At 42.4% G+C, this 21,924-nt stretch overlaps 2 protein-coding genes across 5 annotated transcripts; both read left to right on the top strand.

The window, feature by feature from the left end:
* Positions 1-3,078: 3,078 nt before the first annotated feature.
* Positions 3,079-11,052, top strand: dync1li1 (dynein, cytoplasmic 1, light intermediate chain 1). Of its 2 annotated transcripts, XM_034545903.1 has the most exons (14): positions 3,155-3,284; positions 3,507-3,580; positions 4,986-5,102; positions 5,225-5,455; positions 5,735-5,889; positions 6,090-6,183; positions 6,657-6,792; positions 7,095-7,206; positions 7,449-7,508; positions 7,609-7,653; positions 7,746-7,833; positions 7,916-8,038; positions 8,239-8,256; positions 9,686-11,052. In XM_034545903.1, the coding sequence occupies exons 1-14, from the start codon at positions 3,181-3,183 to the stop codon at positions 9,802-9,804; spliced, it is 1,476 nt and encodes a 491-aa protein (XP_034401794.1). In that variant the 5' UTR covers positions 3,155-3,180; the 3' UTR covers positions 9,805-11,052. The 2 variants fall into 2 exon arrangements, with proteins under 2 accessions (XP_034401795.1, XP_034401794.1); XM_034545904.1 differs by lacking the exon at positions 8,239-8,256 and having other exon boundaries at positions 3,079-3,284.
* Positions 11,053-13,035: 1,983 nt separating this feature from the next.
* LOC117738892 (catenin beta-1-like) lies at positions 13,036-21,045 on the top strand. 3 transcript variants are annotated; one of them, XM_034545041.1, is made up of 17 exons: positions 13,036-13,184; positions 14,139-14,188; positions 14,729-14,938; positions 15,061-15,311; positions 15,463-15,701; positions 16,613-16,814; positions 16,934-17,078; positions 17,188-17,291; positions 17,617-17,751; positions 17,879-18,082; positions 18,218-18,376; positions 18,471-18,590; positions 18,826-18,976; positions 19,069-19,190; positions 19,378-19,438; positions 19,804-19,998; positions 20,107-21,045. In XM_034545041.1, the coding sequence occupies exons 2-16, from the start codon at positions 14,176-14,178 to the stop codon at positions 19,992-19,994; spliced, it is 2,307 nt and encodes a 768-aa protein (XP_034400932.1). In that variant the 5' UTR covers positions 13,036-13,184; positions 14,139-14,175; the 3' UTR covers positions 19,995-19,998; positions 20,107-21,045. The 3 variants fall into 3 exon arrangements, with proteins under 3 accessions (XP_034400932.1, XP_034400933.1, XP_034400934.1); XM_034545042.1 differs by having other exon boundaries at positions 13,036-13,193; XM_034545043.1 differs by lacking the exon at positions 13,036-13,184 and adding an exon at positions 13,774-13,983.
* Positions 21,046-21,924: the final 879 nt, after the last annotated feature.

Genomic DNA, 21,924 nt, shown 5'->3' with positions numbered 1-21,924 from the left:
ACTGTATTCTGGGAGAGCTGAGTGCCGGATCTGCCAGAACTGTACAGCAAAGGATTAGCTGTCACATGTGTTGCACATTGTCAGAGGTGACAATTAATTTTCAAATCGCACTTCGTCACAGGATCTTGCTCAGTGATGAGCTTTTTGGTGAGAAAAAGTGTTTTGGAAAGCTGACAACTGTTATATTTTTATATGGACTGTAATATCAATCAAATGCATTGGTGAGGAAGGATTAAGTCTTCACAGCTTTACAGACTCAATGTCGGTGTGTTTCCCTGATTTGTACACATATATAAATTTATTGAATAACATGTTTTAAATGTTTGACAATAGATATGACTGCAGACAATTGCAATTTGTCACTGTGTTACTTTTGATAAAAGCTACAATCACCAGCATAAACATGCAAATTGCAGATTGAGAGGCTGAACGATTTGAAACAACGTGTTTTCGTGTGCTCTGAAATTTGTGTGCAAATTAAAATAATAACCAAACAAAAACCGGAATAGTAATGATTGATTGCTGGGCGGTGTAAGATGACTAAAAGTCATTCGAAGGATCCTCAGTCAGCTTCTCCACTCTGTGACAATCAATCATGCCTTGGAGCTTGATTGCCATGACCCTGGCCTGTGTGCGTTTGTGTAAATGTGTATATGTGTGTGTCCATTCACCTTCATGTGTGCATGTGTTTAGAGTGACTGTGTCAAAAGTGACATTAATGATTCATCCAAAGGAAGGTCTATAACATTCAATTACTGTAATTGCTCTGTCACATATTAATTATCAGACAGAGGGAGTAACATCGTCATCCAGACACAACACTGGCAGCAAAAGCTAAAGAACTATGTGGCATATTGTGCATAGCATATATGGAATATTAATGACAGTCTACACACACATGCTCAGCAGAAAGAGTGCACGTAGAAAAAGGTGGCTGGGTGTGAGGAAAGACAGAGTCGTATATGAAGTGAAGCAGTCTGGGGTTGCGAACTCGCAACGTTATTAGAGCTGACACAAGAAGCAATGAGAGTAAGGGAGACAGGGGTTGTGAGGGGGGATTAGAGGGATGGAGTGAGAGAAGAAATTGGAGAAAGGCAGGGAAGTGAGAGTGAATGAAGCAGAGAGGCGAGAGGAAAAGATAGACAGAGAATGAAGCAAATCTTCCTCTCCCATAGGGCTTATCTTGTTTTGTAGCTCTCCGGCCAAGACAAATTAAAGCAGAGGCTTTCCAAGAGTGTAGCCTACGAGGTATTTAATGTATTTCCCCAAAGAAAGAAATCTCTCAAGTCACTGTGGATTCTATGAGAATAATATGTTGTTGCCTGATACCTTGTAAACATGATAGTTTAAGGTTTATTTTATTCTACAGAATTATTTGCCAACAAAAATCCAAAGTCTCACAAGCTGTTAAACAATAACAATGATATATCGCCCAATATACGTCAGATGTAATATGTGTCTTTCACTTATAAGACAATCCAGAAAAAAAAATGTCTAGGGCAAAATGTTTGGAAAAACCTCCACAAATCTCATGCAGAGGGTAAGACATGCACTATCCGGGCTGCCTGCTCCTATATCTCCTGCAGAGAGAAAACTCACCTCAAAGACCTGGAGAAAAGATCCGAGCAGGGACGAAGAACTTCACTGCCGTTTAGCCTACTTGACAATCACGGATGCCTCACCGCCTCCGGACCCATCTCCTTCTCTTCACAATTTGTCTTTATGTTCTTCTCAGTCCCGAACACTGCAGAGCTCGGCCGGTTTGGCGCTAACAGCCAAAGAGCTGCTTTCTAATTCCCCCAGGGCGAGCACGTTGAGGATGCACTCCGTGCGGCTGGTTTCACTATGGGGGAAAGCTGAAGAGGAGGAGGAGGACGGTACGCCACTTAACTGGAGTTTGTAATCCGCTGGCTCCATCCGGGGCCGTGGAGAGCGCGCCGTACCCAGGGACCAGCGGGATCGGAGCACAGTGTATCAGCGCCATCTCGTGGTTGTCATAGTGAACTGACACGTATAAAACTAATTTTCCGGTTCTCAGCTTTGATTGGCTGCGATGTGCTTCAGCGGTTTTATAATAAGCAATGACCGCACACCTGAGACCACTTGGTAGTTATTAAAGTCCACGCTGTGCCCACCAGATTCATTGGTTCAGATGAATTTTAATCGTCTGAACATTTTTTGCTGCTGTGATTAGGAAATATCGGTTCTCTCAGTGATACTTTTATGTTTTTAAATGGATGTTGTTGGTTTTATGATTAGTATTTTCATGTATACTGGTTTCAATTGTTTTGCAGTTCAGATTTGTACGTTAAAGTTGTATCATCAGAGTATCACCCACCTATGAAGGGTTATATACAAATAAACATTGATTGATCTTTCAATATGTGCACTGACTTCTGATATTCTCAAAACTACGCTACTTTAGATTTACTTTAGAGCTGCAATACTTTGGATTTAATAACGTATTTTCCTTGTGTTAGATTGTCTAAACATGTTAAATCACTGGTAATTTCAACTTTTAATATAGTCTATGCATAATAGTCAATTTGAAGTGCATCCAATTCCTTACAGCTTTATCTAAATCCTGTAGGATTAGGCCCGTTGCCATATAGTATTCACAAATCAAGCCATTGATTTAAAAGGGCAAATATTTTAAGAGGATATTTAGTCTGAAACGGATTTGTGCGGCTCCTTTGAAAGCCCATTTATCTGATAAATCGGCCGGGACAAGCATATCTATATCTATATATACATATATGATATGCGTTTATAGGGCTTCAAAATGTAATTGTTAAATTATAGGCGTGTATAGGGCTTTATACCAGCATACTGTTTGGTTCATCAATATGTATTTTCCAGTCCCATTTACACAAACATTAGCCAATAATAAATGCATTAATTAATACATGAATACATTTCCCCTTAGCCTATTTATCACAGATTTATTTTCGATGAATAAATAATATTCTCAGTTGTACACTCTCTCTATATGACTTTGTGTGGATGGCCGGTCCAGACCTGTCACTTTGCGGGTGAGATCATGTTATGTCTGGAGCCAGGACCCCCAGCTTTGTGCGGGTGGACCACGCCCCGGCCCCGGCGAGCGGTGCACCAGGCGAGGTTAGCTCACGACGGCTACATCCGGGCGCTCTGCTCGAGATACAACAAGCCCCTGCGAAGATGGCGACTTCAGGGAGGAGTGCATTATTATCCTCCACCTCAACTGGATCTAAGAACACACTGGATAACTCCAACCCGGAGGACGATGACGGACAGGACTTATGGTGGGCGACACGTTATTTCAGACGGGTTATCGTGGTGGGGTTTGTGGGCGCATAGGTTCCTTTGTGCCGAGGACGAGGATGGTTTGACAGCTAGCTCGCCAACGAGGCTAGCTAGCATCAGCACCAGACTAACTGGGGACACCTCAGCTGTCAGTCGTTGTTTATTAATCAATGGAGAAGCCGTGTTTTTGCCGTGTTGTAACGGGGCTGTTGTGTCTGCAGGTCCACCATCCTGAGTGAAGTATCAACCCATTCAAGATCTAAGTTACCGTCGGGGAAAAATGTCCTGGTCATGGGTGGGTATCTGTGAACGTCTCCTGGTTAGCTTGATGCTCATCTCACCCTTAATACTGTAATACTGCTCCATGGCAAAGCTAGCTTGCTCTGGACTGATAGTGCTTTTGTGTTCAAGCCTGGCAGAGAGAGAGAGAGAGAGAGAGAGATAGAGAGAGAGAGACAGAGAGACAGGTGTGTCGGTTAGCAGAGAAAGACAGGTTTATCTCAGTGCCTGCACACGCACACACACATACACACATAATCACTCCCCCATCATCTTAAGAGGGAGAGAATCGGGCCGCTTTGAAGCACTGCAAGTCATTCTAGCAGGCAGTAGAGCTAGTCGCAGCTAGGTGGAGATGATGCTGAGGGGACCAGACAAACCATCATCAGCCTTTTGAACGCGGCCACGGGGCTTTCACGTGACCGCGGAGGACGAGAGGGCGCATCCCGTCTCGCTCGGTCCTCGTGTTCCGCTGCTCTCCACACACAAACACACGCTGCCTACACTACACATCCGCTCGGGATAATCCGCAGCCTGCTCCCCATTCCGGCTAATCAGCGATTTGATTCCCGTCGGATGGCTTTCCAGCCATTTGTCTGTTTCGCTGTCCATGTCAACATCAGGATGCATCGAGTCCCCCTGTCGACATGATATGGCACAGTGCAGGAGTTGATGCAGCCTTGACCTTTACAGCGTTCACAGTAACAATAACAATGTCATGCTGCCAGCGTTTAGGTTAGCAATGATGACAAGCTGACTGCAGCTACAGTCCATTGTCAATATGTATGCACAGAATACAATTAGGGCAGTTTGATCCTTTCATGAAAACAGAAAACTCTCCATAATGAAGCTGTGTGGCTTTAGCCAAGTGGATTGTTTACATTGTATGCATGCTACACACGTGATTAGTGCTCAAGTGATGAGTTGATTAAGTTATTGACCGAAAATATACCTGCAAATATTTTGCTAATTAATTAATCGCTTATGTCATTTTACAGCCAACAATTATAGGATCTGATGTCTTTTTTTTTTTTGTCCCTTGTGATTGTAAACTGAATATATTTGGGTTTCTGCACTGCTGGTTGGGGTTTAGGAAAGTGTGATGGGAATTTGTGTAACAATGAATTATTCATTAAGTAATGTGCAGATTAATCATCAATAAAAATAATCTTTAGTTGCAGCCCTATAATTGTGCAGACAAATGGTACACCTTCAGCAGTGGTGTGGTGTGCTGGCTCAAATGCCACTTTACATGCTTTTACTAAATTTGGTTTCTTGCTCCCACTTTTAAACTGAAAGTGCTAAACTACAATGTTATTATCACCATAGTAGTGGATGCTGCTATGGATGAGGGTACAACCCATTGTTTGTCTCCTACCGATTATTCTGTTTTTTTAAACTGATTTTGTGTTTGTGTTTAGGTGAGGTGGGTTCGGGAAAGACCGCCTTGGTTGCAAAGCTGCAGGGGGTTGAAGAGTTCATGAAAGGGCGTGGCCTGGAATACCTCTACTTCAGTGTCCATGACGACGACATTGATGGTAACCGACAGTTGCTTGCAGCTCATTAACCAATAAATGTCTGAAGTCCACCACAGAGTACGTCTGAAGTAATGTATTTATTGTTTGTGTGTGTGTGCGTGTGCGTGCGCGTGTGTGTTTAGACCAAACTAGGTGTAATGCCTGGGTGTTAGATGGAGACCTTTACCACAAAGGTCTGCAGGGAGTAGCTGTGCCAGTGGACTCGATCGGCAACACGTTGCTGCTGATAACGGTTGACATGTCGCGGCCATGGAATGCCCTGGACTCTCTCCAGAAGTGGGCGGCCGTTGCTAGGGAACACATCGACAAACTCCGGGTCGCCCCAGAAACACTGCGGGAGCTGGAGCACAGACGTGAGTCATGCGGACAGCAGTCGGGCTGACAGATGCATTTAAAAACAAAGTATATATCAGTGTTTCCTCACTGAAATGCTCTGAGCAGTAATAAAACACCTGCACAAGGAGCCTCTATATCAAGCCTTTGTTATATGTTTTTCATTGGACCACTTACCCTTCAATTCCATCTTAAGGGGCCCGGTTATGAGGGATATGCCACATGTTTAAAATGATGAACCACATCTGCTTTGAGTATTTGCTTCATTGTGTAAGTTAATGTTGTTTTTCTCTGTGTAGTTGTAAAGCAGTTCCAGGAGTACACAGAGCCAGGCAGTGGAGAGGATGGCACCCCACAGAGGAGGAGTGATGAGGAGGAGAGTGTGCTGCTGCCGTTAGGAGACAACACACTCACACACAACCTTGGAATTCCAGTGGTGGTGGTCTGCACTAAGGTACGCACTCACTTAATCACTGCTGCCTTATAAACCTATTTTACTTTTACCTTAAAATCCTAATTGTACTCTGTGCTGGACATTATTCTGGGACTAATGAAACCTCCGTGGGAATGTTTAATCATTTCCAAATACAATGGCCCTTGTATTTTGTTTGCATTGCATCTACATTCACATGTCACCTACTTATCTGACCCCAGTGTGACGCCATCAGCACATTGGAGAAGGAGCACGACTACAGAGACGAACACCTGGACCTCATTCAGTCTCACATCAGATGTTTCTGTCTGCAGTGTATCCTTCACTGAACATTTCTGTTGTGAGCCAATAAGTGCACAAACAAAAGTTTATAATGTCGGGAACACAAAATGAAACTATTGGTCTTAGAACAGTCCATGCAGGGCCTTTAATAGGGCTGTTGATCAATACCACTGACTTTTCCTGTCAGATGCTGAAATGCGAGGCATTCATTCACATTTTGGCGTGAACTCTCCTAACGTCCAATGGCTCAGAGATGAAGGATGGCGATACAACTGAGTGACTTCCACAACAAGGTGTTTTGTTCTCTGGACAAAGGCAAAGTTCCCAGCAGTATTGGTGTTGCAGTATTTTGACCATTGTTAGCTGTGTCGCAAAGAGAATTCCATGAAAGTCATGCTGTAGATTACCCAGTATTGCATGAAATAGTTTGTTTTTCACTTTGTTCAGGAGTTTGCTCCTGAATTTAGAACTGGTGGTGTTCAAAATATCCTTGACAGCTGTGTCAGACGGGGCATCTCTGGTTTACACATCAGTGAAGGAGATGAAAAACCTGGACATCCTGTACAAATATCTGGTCCACCGACTCTACGGCTTTGCCTTCAACTGCCCGACGCAAGTGGTGGAAAGAGATGCCGTCTTTATGTAAGTGTGTGTGTGTTTTTGTACGTGTGTGTGTGTGTGTTTTTGTACGTGTGTGTGTGTGTGTGTGTGTGTGTGTGTGTGTGTGTGTGTGTGTGTGTGTGTGTGTGTGTGTGTGTGTGTGTGTGTGTGTGTGTGTGTGTGTGTGTGTGTGTGTGTGTGTGTGTGTGTGTGTGTGTGTGTGTGTGTGTGTGTGTGTGTGTGTGTGTGTGTGTGTGTGTGTGTGTGTGTGTGTGTGTGCATGCACATACTAGGACTGTGGGGCCACCTGTATTTGGTTTGTAACCCTTCCTCTGCTCTCTCAGTCCATCAGGTTGGGACAATGAGAAGAAGATTGCTATACTTCATGAGAACTTCCAGACAGTAAAAGCAGATGACAGCTTTGAGGAAGTAATAGTTAAACCGCCAGTCAGAAAGGTACAGCTCCTACGAAAAACAGCTAACTTTGAAAGATCCTCTGAGTCAAGCCAAGCTTACAGTGCAACAGATTGACTACCGCTGTAATATTATGTATCATTACCTCCTGCATAATTTTCACAGCCAAGGCGCTAAGCGAGAACCATGAAAGTTTGATCTAATCTAATTTATTAGTTGTTATAGAGATAAAAGGAAGGACTGGAATTAAACAAAACTCAAAAAATGTTCTTGCTTGTCACCAGATTGTACATGAAAAGGAGATTCAGGCAGAAGATGACCAAGTGTTTTTGGTAAAACTCCAGGTCAGAAACTCTGTACTCAAATTAAACCTGATTTGAGGGTCCCGATATGCTAATTAAATACTAATTGGAGTGAGTGTGCATATTGTGCTCTCATTTGCAGTCGCTGCTCGCCAAACAGCCCGCTGTGACAGCAGGGCGACCAGTGGTGAGTGCTGCTTTTTTTTCTTCTAGTTTTGGTTCATAAGATAAAGGAAAGCTCCCTCCGATATGTGTGAAACAAACTGTCGTTGTTCATAGGACACCACCAGTAGAGCACCCACCGGCTCACCCAGGACGAGTAATCGCTCCGCAGCGGCCAACGTAGCAAACGCAATGCCACAGTCGGGTACGTCAGGCATTTCATCCCTATGAAGTATGTGCGTGTTTGTGTGTGTGGCTTTTAAACTCAGTTTTTTTTAATGCTCCAGGTCAGACAAGTGAAGGTGTGTTGGCCAACTTCTTCAACAGTCTACTGACAAAGAAAGCTGGTACAGGGGGGCCTGGGACGCCAGGTGGCGGTAACAACACTCCAGGAACAGTACGCAAGTCAGGTGAGAATACACACTAGGTGGTAGAGGCTGCTAAAATGCTCTGGTTTTGTCGGAGAGAGAAAAAGTGCTCATTTATTCAACCGTTTATCATTCTGCATTATCCTTTTAATGCCATTTATTTTTGGTTTCCATCTCCCACCTCCCATCTGCCATCCTTGATTTTTGTTTACCCCTGTTTACTCCTCTATCTTCTGCTCCAGACATGAACATAACACATGGTAAAGAAAATCATAAAAGGGTCTGAGTCCAATCAAACACCCATCACCTTAATGCTTGTCTGTAGCTCTGTGGGACTGTCTTTTCATTCTTAACTGTGCCGCGCAATCTCACTGTTAACATCACTCATAATGTGTGTATGTGTGTACTAGTCAGAGGATGTTGGCCACGTTAAGGTGTGTGTGAAAGAAATATTCCTCATTAATTAATATTGCTTGTGTATGCCATTGTTCATTCTCAGAAGCATCCCTATATGTCCTTTGACCCTTTCGCTCCCCTGAGCCTCCATCTTTCTCCATCAACCGAGGAGGAGAATTGCCAGGCTCAAGCTTCCTGTATCACCCATGTACTGTGGGCTGTAAATGATGTTAAAGCCAAACGTTGCATATTTTCAACTGTCTTGTTTCTTTGTTTCGTTGCAATGTGGGTGGTATGTGCAAATAAACGATGCTCTGTGTTACCGGCGCCCGATCCCCGCTCACCCACTGGCAATAGTCTGCAAAATGACTCTGAATATCATTAATTTGGACATACCAGCCACATTGCAACGATACAAGGAAGGTTGAAAATCGCTAACATTTCCCTTTTTTAACTATTATAAAGTTATATTATATTATTACTTATTATTATTATTATTATAAGATTACTAGATTATGTAAAAGTCAGAAACTTCTGAGAACTGACATTTTGAATTACTTTTGCACCACATGCCTGTATTTTGTTGTTAGGAATGGTTGTATCACTGGCAACATTTTAAAACCGACAATACAAGTGCTTCAGTTCTTATTTGTGAAAGAATCTGTGTATTAATTTCATTAGTGGCAAGATCCAGAACTATGTAAAAAAAAAAAAAAAAAAAAATACGAGCTGCACTCCAGTCATGCCAGGATCACTTTATTTGATTGACTGATGATTTAATGACAACTGCACCCCTAATGTTTTCCCTCCTAGCACCCTGTCACCATTCTGCTCCTTTACATTTTTTTTGGCACGCTGCATTGCATTTCTCATCACTAACATAACACAGACATTGCACATGATTCTAACTAAGACTGGGCGATATGGGAAAAATATATAGCTCGATACTTCAATATACTAGCCATATAGTCTATACTGTATACCCAATATGCTGTTATTCTCTGTGAAATGATTTAAGGTTTTCAAATTTGGCGCTCTTCTTTCCTTCTCTAATGAGATGAGATTGCTGAAACCAGTCGAATCTTCTGAAATGTTAGTATTGGATTGAAAAAATAGCCTAATTAACAATGCCAAATCAATATTTCACCCAGGTCCTATTTTAAACATGTGTAATTGCCTTTGTTCTCATTGCATTGTGCCTTAACCACTTGATACTTTGTCATGTGTTGCCTTGCTAAAATGTATGCTGTGATATAGCACCAATTCGTATGTATCTACCCATATTTAATGCAGGTTCGAAGCTGGGCCTGAGCGATGTACAGGCAGAGCTGGACCGCATATCCAGCAGGGAGACTGACTCAGACTTGCCCAATGCCAACGACGCCCCTGCCACTGATGGCCAGGACACATGAAGACCAACACACTTCCCCCCTGCTCTCCTTGTCCCCACCCCACCCTTCTCCACCTCAGTCACCTTCCACCTCCGTTGTTCTTCCTCCCTCCACTCCATTACAGAGATGCGGGAGAAAGAGGGATGTGGGCACACAACTTCTTCTCTCATCGTCTTTCACTCACTTCTGTACAATCCCCCTTCCCTTCCGCTCCTCCTGAGGGAGAGCATTTGTCACTGTTACATACAAGACTGTCTGTTACACAAGAGTAAATGGGTATGGGGGACTAGCTGGGCTGTGGGGGTCGCGATGAGAGGAAGTGAAAGGTGGGTTGAAAAAGATTGATTCCAGGAATGAATGAGAGGAAGTTTAACCATCCATTTTTTTGTGATGGTACAGTTGGTGTTTTTACTGTAGAAACTACTGAAGGGTGCATGTTGAAGAAACTGCACTTTGGTTAACTATAGGGATGATTGTGTGTTTAATGTATTTGGGGCAAGTCACACTTGGCTAGAGGAAGAGACTGAAAACAACAACAAAAAATGCCTGAAACAAAATTGCAAACAGTCATGTTTTTTTAAGATGAAGGGACAAACCTACCAGTATTTGTGTGTGTGTGTGACTGTGCGTGTGTGTGACTGTGCGTGAAAGAGAGAGAGAGAGAGAGAGAGGGAGATGGAGAAAAGGAAAGGAAGTTACTTCAACCGAGACCTGTATGTCGAGAGATTTCTGGCTTGTTTGCATTTCAACCAAAAGGCAAAAACATTACTATGCTCTTACACTACAAGCTCTTGAAACGGTGCATACACTATTATTATTATTATTATTATTATTACAGCAGCTCCATCTGACAGACTACTCAAGCCAAACATGACACAAAAAAATATATACTACAGATCACAGTCAAACGCATTGTAGAGGGCACCCAGGTCCATCATGGCACCCAGTTCTACAATTGGCCAAATGTCCCCTCGTGGTAGATACTGCTCAAACCTGTAGATAACAGACAGTGCACAAAGGGAGGGTGGTAGAGGGTAGGTGGGTAGCTGAGCTTTACTTGTACAGAAAAGCACTAGTGATTCAGATCCATAGTTACTGTGGGCGGGGTGGTGGCTGGGCAAGGGAGTCAGAACAACGGAGGGTCACACCAAGAATGTACAGTCATTGTCTCGCTGATTGGTCCTGTTATTTCAGAGCTCTGTGTTGGCGTTTGTATAATCAGATCTGTTAATCAGTCAAATAAAAGGTGTATTTATTCGGATTCATCCACTTGGCTTCTCTTTGTTTTTTTTTTGTCGTTCCTCTTTTCCTCACTGATGGAAATGTTATATTTTGTGTTGGGGAAGTGTTAGAAAGGACAAATGATTACAGTTCATGCTCCTTCAGTTCGATAATTGTGGTTAAGACCGTGTTGGTAAGCAGCCACCTGCTGGAGTGACCTTGTGCAATACGCTGCACTTTCTTGTTTTTAAGGAGTTATTTAGAAAACATCCGCACATGAATGGCTGAAATATAAGAAGCAAATAGTGTCATAGGCTCTACTGGTTGGAGTGGTATTCTTCCTCAAATAGAAACAAAACGGTGATGGACAACAAGACGTTGAGGACACAAACAAATACCTTTAAAATACAGTTGTTTTGCATACAAAGTTGTTTGTGTTATTTCTTGAGTCTTGGACATTTTGATCAATTACATTTTTGATGCCATTACGTGTTTTTCAATCAGTGTTGGTGCGGGCGGACTTACTAATGATGACTCAAATGTATGGGCCACACCACTAAGGACTTCATTGTAGGCTTGTTGCATTGTAAGTGGTTCAACCTATTTCTTCCTGGCTCTATATGGCTGCTGCTGTCTTTGCGATTCTGATCTCTATCCACTCTATGGGGGGGCTGATTTATATTAATTATATACAGTATGTTATCAATCCTCCAGTGTCTTTTATCAGAATATTTCCTCTTGATATCTTTTTAAGAATGCTGTTTATGTACAGCACACTTCAATGTGTCTATGTATTTCCATGAGCTCTAAGCAGACAAATCTCATTTTGTCAGATAGATTAAAAACATGTGTTAGAAAGTGTTTGCATTACTATCATTGTCAGGACATGTTCCTGATGGGCTGTCTAATTGTCTGATGGATGCAGACATGCAGTTGTGCTTTCTATTGTCTTTTGTATTTACTATGCAGCATTTGTTATTTCTTGGGTAAATTAAATGGACTTGCTCCTCTCTCTCTCTCTCTCTGACACAGTGGATGAGCTTCATTTAGTTTCATCCTGAGGGTTTGATGGTAGTCCTTCCTAGTAATAAATGAAGCAGAAACTAATGAAAATCCATATGCAGCCGTTGAAATAAATGCCATCACATCACATTTCCATTCGCTCTGGTAGCATGTGGTCTGTGTTATTTCTCTTCCTCACTCTGATATTATTCATACCCCTTGCAGGCATGTGACTGAATATTTTTTCAGCCTACTACACATGTATGTCACTGTTTGAACAATGATATGAATATAAATTATTCCAACTGACTGTTGCATAACATAAATGATCATACATTTCCTTTTCTATTTCATGCGGTATCACCAATATGTTTCCCTATGACACTTTGGACTTTGACCTTTTCTACTCCATTTCAGACACTTGCACTCTGTGTGACACTTTCTCTTTTGTTCGTTGATCTTTTCATCTAGCTATAATAATAGGTCAAGATGGGCTCCTCATGTTTCATGGGATCAGATTATGGTTTCCTTTTGAAAATGAGATTCAATATGTTACAACTTCCTATATAGTTTAATTATGTGATCTATGTATGATTCTTCCTCTCCATATAATAACTGCAGTTTATCATTTGCAAAATAAGTCCTAGTTTAACTATAAAGTAAAAGTATTAGAAACATGGTTGAAAGATAGATATGAATTAACCCTGTTAGGGGACATTTGTGTGTGTCTGAGTTAACTGCATGTTAATTAACGTTACCTCCCTCTATCATATCACAGCATCTCATGAATCACATTCCATTCCAATGAATGTTCCTTGCCCTCTCCTAAACACACATCTTTTATTTACGTCATTCAAAAATGTAAAGCCTGAAAACACAGACTTCCTCTCACATTAAACGAAATCAATATCTGCCAACAGCTGTAAAATAACAGTTTCTATGCAAAAACTTTATTTAAAATGGCGCTCTAGTTTTCCGAGTGCGGCAGAATACTGTATTTTTTCCTCCTCGCCATCTTGATGTGCGAGCGCACAGGCGGAAGCAACATCTTCCGCGGAGCAACAGCGGGTGTGGTTCGGACTTCTACGGGTGGTTCACCTCAGCCCTTTTCCCATTTCCAGCCAAGAGAAAGGACACAAAATCCCCGACAGGAACCAGGGAGGATCCGCTGGACTCTGGTAAAGATAGTATGTCATCTACAGCTTTCATTTAACGTATTTACAACGCGTCAATGTGAATGAAAACCATCTTTGGCTCGGGAGGGGGCTCCGGTGGGGTTTTCTGGTGCGGCTGGCAGCACAGGAGGTTTTGTACGGTGGCGCTTGGATCTACTTTTCATACGTCCTGGCTAGCTTAAGCTAATCAAACCAGAATAAAACAAATTGGAGGGTTCGCTTTAAAGGCATGATTCGTACAATTAATCGATTTGTAGCAATGGTGACTTAGACTATTGGTTGCGTCTCGTGACAAGTCGTAACAATTTATCTCGTGCTTTGTGAGTGAAGCCCTAAACTGTGTTTGTTTATGTTAGCTAGTTAGCTAGACAGCGGAGGGGTTAGCTTAGCGAGCTCTCAAGGTAAACGGTAGCGGTCTTGGATTATATGCCCTTTTTTAAATGTGTTTTAGTCGGTGGTGTAACCTGTGCAGCTACATAGGATTGTAGTTTTGATTAGGTAGCTTGCTTGACTCCTACTCAGACACCCCACGAGAGGAGGAGTCATTGAAGTGATTGCGGGGCGGAGGGGGTAGTTTCTCTCATTGGAAACCCAAGCTGCGAGGTCGGAACTTGGCCGTGGTGGGGGGAGGGGGAGAAATATCCCTTTGATGTTCTTTGCCGCTGAATGGTGAATTGTGTTCGTGCTGGCCTGGAAATACCCACCACTTTGCTCTCTCGGCTGGAGGTGGAGGCTCGGCATTTCCCCTCCTTGCTACGCTAGCAAGACAAACAAGCTTCTGAACCACAGCCAGCGGTTACAGGTGACGTTAGTGCAGGAGACAGGCGGGCTTATTATGAGACAGCGTCGGAGAAACGCGTAAACATTACGATTAGATTTGGCTCTAGCAAACAACTCAAGATTGAGTGCGAGTTGTCTTATTTTCCCCTGTGCACTTGTGTGTTTCCTTTTACGCAGACATATCTGCTGTGCGGGCTGAGGGCAGGCAAGAACAATGGCTACCCAGTGTAAGTATGAAAAACTTTCAAATCAAGTATTTCCATGTTGATTTGAACACAGCCCGTCATATGTTACTGTTCACGTGCATACGAGTTTATGTAAGCGTGTCTCTACATCATTCTATGAAATACCATAAATCTTGTGGCATGGTGGAAGTTGGAAAAATGGGAGCTAGGCGAGCACATGTTACAGTATCCCAAGAAATGGATATCGTCTTTAGTTACATCTGAGTTTCTTCTTCAAACACACATTTGAGGAATTTAATGTTTATATTGTTCAATTTGCAATTAGTACCTGAAGGCATAGAGGAGCTCACACTCTTTCTTTTCTTGTTCTTTTCTGTTATTGAAACAGAAATTGCATAAACTAACCTTTTAATTATTACAACTCCCAGTTGCATTAATTCAAGATTACTAACACCTTTAACATTACTCAAAGTATTTTCATAAAACAGGAAACTAAGAAAAAGTGAGGTGTGTGTGTATATATTACCTGTACGCTCCTATTGTCATACCTTGTGTTTCACGTCATTGTTTGCTTTTGTGTAGCTGATCTGATGGAGTTGGACATGGCAATGGGAGACAGCAAGGCTGCAGTGACTCAGTGGCAGCAACAGTCCTACCTGGATTCAGGCATTCAGTCTGGAGTAACCACCACAGCACCATCTCTGAGTGGCAAGGGAAATCCTGATGCTGAGGAGGATGATCCAGGTCTCTATGACTGGGAGTTCAACCAGCCCTTCACTCCTGAGCCTACAGGTATACGAGATACTGCATATATCATGATATTTGCAACATCAGGATAGCTTCTACGGCATAAATTGTATACATCTCTGATTGAGATTGTCATGATATTAATCGCAAGCTCTCATTACTTTCAGACATGGAGGGCTATGCCATGACCCGGGCCCAGCGTGTGCGTGCTGCCATGTTCCCAGAGACCTTGGAGGAGGGCATCCAGATTACACCTACTCAGCTGGATGCTGCCCACCCCACCGCAGTGCAGCGCCTGGCAGAGCCCTCTCAGATGCTGAAGCATGCTGTGGTCAACCTCATTAACTATCAAGATGATGCTGAGCTGGCCACTCGTGCCATCCCTGAGCTTACCAAACTGCTTAATGATGAGGACCAGGTATGCGTACTAAAGTAAATTATCACATGAAAACACTCAAATGGGGAAATGTAGCCTGCTGAGTAACATGTGGTGTCATCTAAGTTATTGGCAATGTATTTTAAATCCCGTTCTAAAACATGCATCACTAACAAAAAAAAACCTCTCTTAGGTTGTCGTGAATAAAGCTGCTGTAATGGTGCATCAGTTGTCAAAGAAGGAGGCATCGCGTCATGCCCTTATGCGCTCTCCACAAATGGTTTCGGCCGTTGTTCGTGCCATGCAGAACACTGGTGATGTGGAGACAGCTCGCTGCTCTGCTGGCACCTTGCACAATCTTTCCCACCATCGTGAGGGGCTCCTTGCAATCTTCAAGTCTGGAGGCATTCCTGCCCTGGTCAAGATGCTGGGGTAAGAAACTGGAGGAATTGTGGGGCTCTTCACAGCATATGTGCAGTATTAGTGTCCCCAGATCCAAATGGTCTATAACTAGCAACAATGTCTTAATGCAAAGAAGCTGTCTTAAAGTGTCTTAAACACATGAGTAAAGTGGAAAAGACAAACTGTTAAAAGTATAACTTTCACTAAGCATTAGTCTAATTCACTAAGTATTAGCTCACATAAACCAACTAACTAGCAAACTAGACATAATGTGAAATCTAAACTGACTTTGCTTAGATGTGAGAAAATGACTGTCAAATAGTGTCTACTCTCTAGAATAACCTGCTCAAAATCCTCACCTACTAGCTATATTTCAAAAAATACTCTTTTGTAAATGTTAAAAAGTCCTCCTTTCTAACTTTTCTCTTTGTAATCCCATGAAAAGCCAGATCATAGTCACAACACAACGTTTGCTGGCAAGTTACAACCTGTTGGATTTCACATGTGTGTGTTTGAATTTGCACCTGGAATCATATTTCCACACTTCAAATGGAGTATGGAACAGTTGCTTGACAGTGGTTGGCAAAAACTCGATTTTACAAGACTACAAAAATGTTGTTCCCATGAATATTTATTTTTTAGCGCAGACTGCGACGTACTCTTCAAGTGCTCCAAAGTAACACATATCTGGTTTTGCCAGATAGATTCCCACTGGACACGACACACTGGGAAAAACATTTTAACTTCTAGCTAGTTTTAGTCCAATACTTAATGTAAAATGTGAGTTCATCCTGACAACACTGCTGCCTCTGCACCCACAGATGACTGCAATGAATTGAACCCGTTGTCACCAACACATGTACTTTATAAAGAACTGTTACTTAATTGTGTATGTGTGTTTATTATTATTATTAATTTATTTTTAAATGTTTTTTTTGCAGCTCGCCAGTGGACAGTGTGTTATTCTACGCCATCACCACACTCCACAATCTGTTGTTGCATCAGGAAGGGGCAAAGATGGCGGTGCGCCTGGCTGGAGGACTCCAGAAGATGGTGGCCCTCTTGGCTAATACCAATGTCAAGTTTCTGGCAATCACTACTGACTGCCTGCAGATCCTTGCATATGGAAACCAGGAAAGCAAGGTATTGGAAGATGAACATACTTATTTATTCATGTTCAGATGCCCCTGACGTATCTGCTGACTCCACTTGGCTTGCAGCAGTTTGTAGCACATAATAACCTAAACCTGCATTTATTTTAGCTGATCATTCTCGCCAGTGGTGGTCCTCAGGCCCTGGTCAACATCATGAGGACCTTCACATATGAGAAACTGCTGTGGACCACAAGCAGAGTGCTCAAGGTGCTCTCTGTTTGTTCAAGCAACAAACCTGCAATCGTAGAGGCTGGTATGTACAGAAATTGAAAACGCAATGAAAAATACAAATACAATTTCTAGTTGTGTTTTGCTACTATGGTGAACTGTTCCTGATGTAATGAATTTGTGTGTGTGTGTAGGAGGCATGCAGGCCTTGGGGCTTCATCTGACAGACCCAAGCCAGCGTCTGGTTCAGAACTGTCTCTGGACTCTAAGGAACCTTTCAGATGCTGCCACTAAACAGGTACAACACTCTGTAGTCACAAACGCTAACTTCTTATGGCGGCCTACATGTTAAAGGTATAGTTCGGATCTCATTGAACGTTATTTGAGGTACTTATCCATAGTCCATACGGTAGGTAGTGGTGGGCATGCCCCTAGTTTGGAGAAACAGACAGGAGTACATTCAGCATGTATGTACTGTACAGAATGACAGGAGCATATAGTTGGAATTCTATTTAATATAAAGTATTGGATGAAACAAAATGCTAAATTATTTAGGATGTATTCATTCCTCACCCCTCATTTGTTTCCTTTTGTCTATCCAACCCGTCCTCTGCTTTCTCCAGGAGGGAATGGAGGGTCTTCTGGGCACCTTGGTTCAGCTGCTAGGCAGTGATGACATCAATGTAGTGACATGTGCTGCTGGCATCCTCTCCAACCTGACCTGCAACAACTATAGTAACAAACTCATGGTCTGCCAGGTGCGTATTATACACAACTGTTGGCCATAACTATGCATCTCTCTGTGGTGTATATTGAGTATTCTGTCAGCTGTCTAATTTTTGTGTAGTAACATGCGTTCCACTGATTGATCCAATGACATGCTAGGTTGGTGGCATTGAGGCTCTGGTGCGAACCGTGCTTAGGGCCGGCGACAGAGAAGACATCACAGAGCCAGCCGTCTGTGCCCTGCGTCACCTGACCTCCCGCCACCAGGATGCTGAGATGGCCCAGAATGCTGTGCGCCTTCATTACGGCCTGCCTGTGGTGGTTAAACTACTGCACCCTCCGTCCCACTGGCCACTAATCAAGGTCAATAGCCATCTCAATTACTCTGCAACTACACATTTTACCTAGAACATTCTGTTGGATAAACATTTCATATCCTGACATCATTGATTGACAATTAATTAACTAAAACAAATGACTAATTTCCCCCTTATCAAGGCTACGGTTGGTCTGATCCGCAACCTGGCTCTTTGCCCAGCCAACCACAGTGCTCTGCGGGAGCAGGGAGCCATTCCCCGATTGGTCCAACTGCTCGTCAGGGCTCACCAGGACACCCAGCGGCGCACCAGTATGGGAGGCAACCAGCAGCAGTTTGTGGTGTGTAACCAACCAAGCAAGCCAACAACCCTTTACGCTTTCTTTTATTTTAATATTAAGAGTCTTTACGTATTTCCCCCTCCGACACAAACAGGAGGGTGTGCGTATGGAGGAAATAGTGGAAGGCTGCACAGGAGCGCTGCACATCCTGGCCCGGGACGTCCACAACCGAATTGTCATCAGAGGGCTCAACACCATTCCACTCTTTGTCCAGGTTAAACATTAACCCCAATTTTACTACAGACAAACACAACCTATTGCACAGCCATGAACATTTTTGTTTACAACTTTTAACAACTAAATTGTTACGTTTTTGAAATACCAAATCTGTTCATTAGTAACTCTAATTCTCCCTTTCTCTTGCTCTTTTTCCATTACATGCATGTACACAACTCTCTTTGGCTTTTATCAAACGTCTAATCTTTCTCTCTGCTATTCACTGTCTCTAGTTGCTGTATTCTCCAGTGGAGAACATCCAGCGTGTGGCAGCAGGTGTGCTGTGTGAACTGGCTCAGGACAAGGAAGCTGCCGAGGCAATTGAAGCTGAAGGAGCCACTGCACCCCTCACTGAGCTGCTGCACTCCCGTAACGAGGGCGTTGGTGAGTACAGGTGCACAAATACAGGCTGTGAACACATTTTGTCTGTGTACTTGTGTAGACTAAGTGTACTTGGCTTGTATTGTCTCCTGTAGCAACCTATGCTGCAGCTGTCCTGTTCCGCATGTCCGAGGACAAGCCCCAGGACTACAAGAAACGTCTGTCAGTTGAGCTGACCAGCTCTTTGTTCAGAACTGAGCCCATGGCCTGGAACGAGGTACACTCGTCTACAAATATATACACACACACACGCACACAATGGAATAATCAAGTGATGGTCAGATAAAAAACTTTATCCTGAAAATATGTATATATATTTATTTATTTGTAAAGTAAACACTGCATACGTTTTGTAAGAACTCCTCGCTCCTACATATGCTGACGTTACTCACGACACTTTATAGACTGGAGACCTGGGACTGGATATAGGAACTCAGGGAGACCCTCTGGCTTACAGGCAGGATGGTAAGTGTCTGTATTATCTTTTAATGAAATCCCCACTTGGTTTCGCGCCTCTTATTTCATCATCCTTTTGGTTTATGTAATTCGATTTTTTTTTTCTTTTAAGATTTGGAGTCTTTTGATATTTATAGAATAATGTGTAGTAACTGTATTGAATGTTGTGAGTTGCAACGCGGTTGTATTTCTGCATAGCGGCTTTAGTCTCTTTTCAACCCAAGTTCATAAAATCCTACGTATGTCATCGAATATGAAACTTAATTTTACTGTATCTTGCCTCTGATATATTATTTGCTTCCACCCAGCAATGACGACTCATCACTCTGCATTTTCCAATTTATCGTTTTCATTTAATTTTTTTGTCTTTCCAGATGGACCCTACCGGTCCTACCCAGCCGCCTACGGCCAGGACTCTCTTTTGGACCCCATGATGGAAGGCGCTGACTACCATGCTGACACTCTGCCTGACCTGGGCCACCACACTGATCCATTGCCAGACCTTGGCCACAGCCAGGACCTGATGGACAGCAACCAGCTGGCCTGGTTTGACACAGACCTGTAGATTGGTAAGACAGAATTCCAGAGAAATGTAACTTACAAGTTGACAGAAAAAGCAATATTTGCTATAACTGGCAACGCACTAATTAAATACAGTGTCTTGTGCTCTTTTACAGTTGTATTCGGATAGAACCTCCATTGTGATTGGCCTGTATTGTCTGAAGCAGCATTGTGATTGGCCTGTAGAGTGGTTAAAGGTAAAGAGAGGGATAAGAGGTCTTGGAAAGTGCCACACAAGAAAATATAGAAGATGGTTGCCATTGGAATGTTAAAGCAGGTTGAAGCGGGAGGAAAAGAAGCGATTAAAGTATCAGATGGAATCACACAATGGAGCAGGTTAAATGGATGAGTGCACATGAGGTGGATCTTAAAAAGTTTGAAACACATGTTTTAGCCTTGCCTGTATTATCATTTTTTTGTTTCTATTTTTCTTATTCTATTTTTTTATTTCTTTTTGTATTACTCATTCTCTGTTATGGTACTGACCCAGCTTGCCTTCGCACTAGCCATCTTCATTTTCTCTTTAATGCTAATCATTTGTAATTTCTTTTTTTAAACGTATATTACATGTAGTGTTAAGTTATAGTGATATTATACAATGTTCCTTTGGTTTATGGCCGAATGTGTAGAACACTAATAATCAGTTGAAATGTACTCTGACTTAAAGTGTAACATTGTGTAGTTTTTTTTTAATATAATCTCAAAAATGGAGAAATATGCATTCTTAATATGTGCTTGTTTAAGCATAAAATATGTGTCACAAATGTTCTAAAGAGGGAGATGGGGGGGGGGGGGGGGGATTTAGGGTGGGTTCGGGATAAATCTAGAGACAAGTGTTTTATATACAGTATCACTGGTAGGTTAACAACTATTTTGTATGCTATCATTGGATGTCTGATAGAAAAGTCTTTAACGCTATCATTGGTGGTCTAATAAAACCCAGTTTTATGTGCTATCAAGGGTAGCTAGGTTGATGAACCAGTTGTAGTCCTGATGTGCTTATTTTGGAGACAAGGTTATGACACGGCTGAAAAATAAAATGGCATTTTATTTCATATGGTCTCTGCCCTGTGTCTTCTGTCCTTCCATGTGATTGTTTACTGTGATAGAGGCCTGTGTTTTAACGCTTTTACAAGTTTGAAGGAGAAATTTATTAAATTACTTGAAAGTTGCATCGCACTCTTGACATGCATTCAACCAATGAAAATTACTTTAAAGCACTTCAAATTATCATCTAAAGGGCAGGCTCAACGCTTTCCCATACTCTAGCTTTCACATTTATTCACGGTAAAATATCAGATGTGCATTTACCATAATGTATCCAGACATCGTATGAGCTTGCATGTTTGATATTTAACTTGCACTCTAATGCAAGTGAAGATGAGTGTGATGGAGAAGAAAATCAAATATCTAGATTGCTACTCCAGTCGGTAAGGAGTCATGGCTACACGGCTTCGTCAATATTTTCACTGTTTGTATAAGAGTGAGACATGCCCGAGAAAAGGCTTGAAGGGGTTTATGAGTGCAACTCAAGAAGTTCACTTCATGCTAGAGTGGAAGTTAGAGCATCACTTAAAGCATGAAGGAGAGCTCTCTTTTCAGTGAAGTGATATTTAATTTTTGCCCGATAAACACATTTAAACCATTAATTCTTCAGTATATTTGCTCTAAACCAAAACAGTCTGTTTCAGTGACATGTCCAAGTTGTTTAAGAATAATTATTCCATGCCCTGAAAAAGGTTTAACACAAAAAAGAACTATAAGACAGCACACTGTCCAGCAGCATAGACTTTAATTTGAAGAAGATCCCAAAATGACGTGGCGGGCCGTATTTGATTCATATATCTACAGATTTAAATGATACATTGTGGGCCTACCTTCACATCAGCAGAATACAATAACTCATGACAGCCTTAAGTCCAAGGTCTTGAAGT

Source organism: Cyclopterus lumpus, chromosome 11 (assembly GCF_009769545.1).
Source record: "Cyclopterus lumpus isolate fCycLum1 chromosome 11, fCycLum1.pri, whole genome shotgun sequence".
Taxonomy (NCBI): Eukaryota; Metazoa; Chordata; class Actinopteri; order Perciformes; family Cyclopteridae; genus Cyclopterus; species Cyclopterus lumpus.
The sequence above is the reverse complement of the archived record's forward strand: the minus strand, read 5'-3'. Positions and strand labels throughout refer to the sequence as shown.

Coding starts and splice junctions, on each gene's coding strand:
- dync1li1 (XM_034545903.1), top strand. CDS start 3,181: ATGGCGACTTCAGGGAGGAGTGCATTATTATCCTCCACCTCAACTGGA. Junction 6,793..7,094: donor GAAAGAGATGCCGTCTTTAT/GTAAGTGTGTGT, acceptor CTGCTCTCTCAG/TCCATCAGGTTGGGACAATG. Junction 7,654..7,745: donor TGACAGCAGGGCGACCAGTG/GTGAGTGCTGCT, acceptor CGTTGTTCATAG/GACACCACCAGTAGAGCACC.
- LOC117738892 (XM_034545041.1), top strand. Junction 17,079..17,187: donor ACCTGCAATCGTAGAGGCTG/GTATGTACAGAA, acceptor GTGTGTGTGTAG/GAGGCATGCAGGCCTTGGGG. Junction 17,292..17,616: donor CAGATGCTGCCACTAAACAG/GTACAACACTCT, acceptor TGCTTTCTCCAG/GAGGGAATGGAGGGTCTTCT.